The sequence below is a fragment of the Eurypyga helias genome, unplaced genomic scaffold, assembly GCF_000690775.1.
Source record: "Eurypyga helias isolate BGI_N326 unplaced genomic scaffold, ASM69077v1 scaffold998, whole genome shotgun sequence".
Lineage (NCBI taxonomy): Eukaryota > Metazoa > Chordata > Aves > Eurypygiformes > Eurypygidae > Eurypyga > Eurypyga helias.
Window position 1 is genome coordinate 50,869 of NW_010267342.1, and position 6,117 is coordinate 56,985.

Consider the following 6,117-nt stretch of genomic DNA (forward strand, 5'->3'; position numbering starts at 1 on the left):
CCGCAGCCAAACTCGGCGAAAGGTGAAATGTGCGTGTTCTGATTTACAGGGGAGGGTTTTTGTGCCTTTCCACGGGATGATAAAGGAAACAAACAGCATTCTCGCGACCTCCACTTAAGCTATTTGCACGGTCAGGGTGAGTGAAACGCCAGCCCAGAAAGGATGCTCTTCTCCAGCCCAGCCGAAACCACCTGTGTGAACTGTTGTGGAAATAAAAGGAGATTTTTTTTTTTAGCCTTGTCTTTGTGATGTTGTCGGTGTCGTTATACTCAGCTGAACTCCGCTTTTCCAGAAATGGTTTTACTAGAATTGTTTGGAAATAAATGGCTGCGAAATTGTCCGTACCCCGTGATTTAAAACCGTCTGCGTTCTGTGAGACCTTCTTTTGTACTTTAAAACCTGCTAGCGTCATCTGCCTAAAAAAATTCATACCACCACTCTCAGCTCACGCGCTGGTCTGGGTCTGCCCTCTGCTAAAGCCGATGAACGGTCAGATCCATCCTTAAATGCAGAAACTCCTTTAAATAATCCCCTGCTTACAGCATGCCACCCCTGGCCTAAAGCAACAGTAGGAGAAACAGCTGGCCAGGGGCGCGGCGGATGTCGACAACGGTCCTGTGTTTAAAAAAAATGCCGACGCCGCTGCCTTTCTCCTCAGGGCCGAGTATGTTGAAGTATGCACGGCAAACGTGAGCTTCCCGCTACCAGCACGGCTTAGAAACAATGACTCGTCTCGCTTAACCAGTGGTCTCTACATTTTTAATGGGAAATATAGGCTTTGTAATATGGAGATTTTAAATTCTTTTTACACGTGGAGAGTACATCTGCGTCCAGTCACTAAAACAAACAGGGCAGCTTGATGCTCTACAGCCAGTCCTAACTCTGCTGGATCATCTTTAAAACAAACAAAAAAAACCCCATACGACAGAAAAATCCTAAATCAGAACCACAAAGAGAAAAGAACATTTTTTATAACTAAAAAATAGCTGTCATGGCATTTTCTTGTAACTTCTGGTCCCAAAGCCCCTTACCAGAGCACTGTTGGTGGCAGTTGCCATCAATTTCCATTTTGAATAAAGACTGTTTTCTTTAAAGCTCTACTTACGTATTTTTACAAGTTATGTTTTGCAATTCCTATTCAGCATGTAAACAGAAAAAACAAAGCAGAGTTTGGGACAGCGTGAGCGAGCCACACGTGTCGTGCACTTCAAGGCGGTCGGTTCAGACTACTTGGTCTCCATAGCCATGCACGTTTTCCTGTGCCGGGCACGCTACAAATGAGTCTGATCTTGCTATTTTTAGCCTTTTGCCTGTTTTGCCACAGAACACAGTCTCAAATTCCTAAAAAATCAAAATAGGAGAAAATAACTAAATTGTGTTTAACGTAGATACTTCCTTGAGTCAGCCACAGCAGCCTGACAAGCAGGTTTGCCTCTACGCACCCCACCCACGCTCCTCGGTGCTCAGCAGAGCCTGGCGTGGGAGCTGCTCGCGGGGCACAGGAGCCTCCCCCACTCCCACCCACCCCGAGACGGCGTGGGAGGCAGCTGCGCACCCCACCACTTCGCCACTGCTTCATGAGAACTAACCGGAGGGACAACACACTGAAACATTGGGGGCAGGAGGGATGACTGAAGAGGCTCCGGATTCTACATCATTGTCGACAGTATCATGCTCAGGAATTGGGCTAACTATAAAGACTAATTAAATAAATTAAGGTCTGATTTGAGAGCCCTGCCTGAGCACAGCCTGTGACTTCCCATGGCCGAACTGAACCCGCTAGAATAAAACCTGAACGCCAAAGATGGGAAGGAAGGTTCAGTGAGGGAGCGGTCCCTCACCAACCGCATCAAGCAGCAGCCCCTGCGCTTCGAGCTGTTACCACGGCGTTAAAACCCTTCCCGTTTTTATCAAGAATACGAAAAGAAATGAGATTCAACACCTGTTTCAGCGAGTCGCCGTGCCTCTCCCGAATGTACTTCAGAAAGGCCGTTGTCCACTGCAGGGTCGTTGCCTTGTCGGTGTCAACCGTACAGAACGGCACCAGGAGGTTCAGCTCATCGCAACAGATGCGGATCCGGCGCCTACAGGCGAACACAAAGGGTCACCCAACACAAAGGGTCACCAAACACAAAGGGTCATCAACCCACGGCCAGGGAGGAAGGAAGGAAGGTGCTAACGGGCGGTACAAGGGTAGGACTTCGGGGGCTTCTTTCACCCTATTTGTGTGTTAGTCGTGTTCCACACGTCACCTTGTCTTTACAGAACTGCTTACATGTTTTGAAATCTCTCTTTTTGTTTGTTTAGAGAGTAAAATAACCAACAAATACAACCAGGACGAAACATACATGTTTTTTCCTCTAACAAACACCAAACCCTCACCACCTGCATTGCTTTTTCTTGTAGGTAAACCAAAATACATCAGATTTACGTGTGACCGTGGGCAATGACAGGAGTCTTACAGCACCAGTATTTTTAGGCTTCAAAAACCTTGTCTTGGCAGCCTTTAACAGCAATTACCGTCGGTCTCTCTCCATGCGGTTATGTCTCTCTCTTCGCTGCGAGACGCCGTCCTGCAGATCGCTTTGCCCCTGCAGACCTGACCTGGGCTGCCAAGCTCCCTGGGCAGAGGCGGAACTCCGGCTGTCGTCAGGCAAGTTTTGGATTTCCCCAAGAGGTTTGCGGTCTATGCTGGTATCCATCGAGCTCAGCTGGCTGCAACTCCTTTTGGTTATCACTTGCTTGCATAAGGAATCTTCTTGGATAAACAGAGAGGAAAAGAAGAACCTGTTTCTAACCCTCCCACTGATCAATGGAAATTAAGATCATGGAAATAATTTTCCACTTTATGTGGAATATTCTTTGAAGCTTTATTGCTGACCCAGACTGACTTACAGCAGCGCTTGGCCTTCGGAAGCCCTAAGGCACTGCTGGCTCTTTGAGCATCCTCCCAGCTTCTGTTTCCTCAGAGAACCCGCTGAGGTCACACCCACTTGGATCAGCATTTCAAGCAGTCCGTTAAAACGTTCTGCAGCTTCGTGCTGGCTGGGTCTGCCACATCAACTTTGGGGGCCAGAAGTGCAGAAAGAAATCAGTTGCTCACTCAAAGCCCACAGTCTCAAAGGTAGTTGCTACCTTGGGTTTTCTCGTTTCACAGAACCATAGGTTTGGGTTGGAAGGGACCTTAAAGATCATCTAGTTCCAACACCCCTGCTGTGGGCAGGGACACCTTCCACTAGACCAGGATCCTCAAAGTGCTACAATTTCAAGCTACAAGTGCTAAACAATTTGGAAGTACAGCTAAAATCATAGGTGTTTTTTTTTTTTTTTTTGAGAAATCTAGTCCCATCTTGCCTATGGCCCTTCTCGGCCACAAAGCCCACACCTCGTCTGATTCATCAAATCATATGCATCCTAAAAACTAAACAAATCTAGAAGAAGTTGTAGATTTGAAGGCCAAGAAAAAGCCAAGTGGGGGAGGGTGGAAAAAAAAAAAAGTAAATGGTTTACCTCCAATTTTAATCCAAACTTCCTCAGGCAAAGCTTTATTCATAGCACCTACTGTCTGCTTGGAGGATTCCATATCCTGATAGCAGAAAGAGAATGCCTTGGGTATCCCAAGGTCTTGATGTCTGGCAGCTTCCAAACCAGTGCGGGATGTTCCAGAGGTCTGTGAAAACCAAAAAGGAAATACTCAGAGAACTATATATAAAAAAACAGACTATTTTGATATCTTTGTGTTAACTTGCATCTTAGCCCTGTGATTCAGGGTGTTGTATCAGAATAAAACCCAGTTACTTCTGCACACAGCCACGGGATTTTGACAGACTGATATGTCTTTTGGGGACGCTTCTGGCATTTCCGGGTGCCATGCTATCATTCTTGTTTCAGAGGTTACTGCGAGTTGGGGGGGGAAAAAAACCCATTTTTCCATCAAAATTAATTAGAAAAAAACAGGAACCATAGAAAATGGTACTGAGTGTCTCCTCCTTGTCTTGCCTAGGTGAAGAAGGTACACTGATAAAATCAGTTCAAAATCCTCTAGTTAGAAATCTCACGGCCATTCCCTAACGATCATTACCTGGATGCACTTGGTCACAAAGTAACTGCCAGGCAATTGGTCTGCGGGACAAACCGATGGTCTTAAAGATGAACATAAGAATAAACACATCGCATCATTCTGATCGTCACAATTCAAAGCAAGTCACACCTCACACAAACCTTCAGCGGGATGTTACACCCCAGAGGTTAACTTGATCAGCACGTGGAAAAAAAAAAGAGCGGAGTACACCAGTTATCTACCTGTGCCTGCGATGGATTAGCACTTCCAGCAGCGGGACAGACGTTCATAGCGAATAACGGGTATGTGAACGGTAAAGAAGGCGCGGCAGGCGCAGTCTTACTTTTCCCTAAGGCAGCACACTTGTTTTCTTGCTGATGAGGAGGGACACCTACCAGGTCTGACGGCTGCCGAATCAACGTTACTGAACTTTAAAAATAAAAACAACAACCAAAAAAAAAAAGGAAAATAAAATGTAATAAAATATAACAAATAGAAATATAACAAAAAGAAAATGCATCAGGCTGACTACTTGAAAACAAATGCAGAAAAACTGACAGCGACACATAATTCTAGTAACTACCACCAAGAAATCACCTCCATTTACTCTAAGCAGAAATCACAGTTATTGCCATATTGCCTACTTCAGGGACAAGGGGAAAAAAAAAATGAGCTGAGAAGGTAATTTATCCTGTGCGGTAGCAATCCAGCTTTACGGCCCCAAACGCTTTACCAGCAACGACGGCAGCTAGAGGGGCAGACTGCACAGCATTTTTGCTGGATGACCTCCCCAGTCAGGCACCCGCACCATAACCCATCTCCTGCTCTGGGTATTCTACTGCGACCGCGAATCTACTCCGCTTTCGGCAAGCTGCACCTTAAACACGGAAACTCTTCTCTCTGCTTACGTTACACCTCGTTAGCAAGAATAAAGCTGTGAGCTAATTAACAGCAGCACTGCGTTCCGTACAGAGGGGCCTAACCTGAGCTCGGTGGGGCCGCAGCCACGTTTAGCCTGGCACAGCTTAAAAAAGCGCAACCCATCATTCTCATGTCTGCAAAAAAGGGCTGTTCATAGGTTTCAGGTGGAAACTCGGTTCTGAACTGCATGAGGCAACTTAAACAACATACACTAAAATTAATTGCAACACACTTGTTAAGAGTTACTCCAGATTCTTGGGGTTCTTGGCATCGGGGGTTTTCGGTCTGGACGCTGCTGAATCTGTCTTCCAGCCGAACTCTGACTGCAGATTTAGACCTAGGGTCTGGTGCCAGTGCCGAATTTTCAACAGGAATGTTTCCTTTACTTGCCCCGACAAAATTTTCAACGTGTTTAACTTTTCCTGAACGTTGTCCTGGGACAGAGCTATCGTTGGGCGTTTTAGCTGCTTGGTTCGCAAGGAGGTTATTCTCGCTAAGTAACATCATTCTGAGATCCTGGAAGTCAGCATAGCCCACAGGGGGGTTGGAACTCGGCACACTGCTGTCAGAAGGTAATCCTGACCGACGGGTAACAGGGTAAATTGACTGGTTCTCAGAGCTGTTGGGTGAACAGCCGTCTCGACCGGTGTTCTGCGAGGTCTGGTGCGGAGGGGAGTCTGCGGAACGACCGGGCGAGGAGAAAGCATTGAGCCTAGCTTCCGCTTCACCTTCGCTGGCTTGTGCCTCCGTCTGCGAGTACAGCATGTGCTGCAGCTGGGTGTACTCGGTCTCCATCATCTCCGCCAGGCTGACGTCTGCGGCGGCGAAGCCAAGGTTTTGCTCACCGAAGGACACGTCACCCGCGCTTCCAGGTCCGCCAGCAACCGGAGCAGGCCCGGGAGGCCCGGGAGCACCCGCTGTGCCTTGAGGAACGGGGGTCTGAGGCTCCTCTGGGGCTGCTCCTGACATGACTCCCGTGACCCTACCAGTTACCGCTGTCTATTTCGACAGGAAACCGTCAAAGCTGCAAGAACTACCAGGCACATTAATAAAAGAGGGGGCGGGTGGGGAACAAAACTGCACTGAATGCGGCCCCGCGGCGGGGGGACGGGGCAGGGCACGAGCAGTCCCGGTCC

The 6,117-nt window shown here is 47.7% G+C and overlaps 1 protein-coding gene across 1 annotated transcript; it reads right to left on the bottom strand.

Annotated features, from left to right (window-relative positions):
- Window positions 1–1,221: 1,221 nt before the first annotated feature.
- On the bottom strand, window positions 1,222–5,950 carry TCFL5 (transcription factor-like 5 (basic helix-loop-helix)). Its single transcript, XM_010157362.1, has 6 exons — window positions 5,214–5,950; window positions 4,303–4,489; window positions 3,511–3,670; window positions 2,521–2,755; window positions 1,943–2,084; window positions 1,222–1,341 (listed from the first exon to the last, which is right to left on the bottom strand). The coding sequence occupies exons 1-6, from the start codon at window positions 5,948–5,950 to the stop codon at window positions 1,222–1,224; spliced, it is 1,581 nt and encodes a 526-aa protein (XP_010155664.1).
- Between the last annotated feature and the right edge of the window lie 167 nt (window positions 5,951–6,117).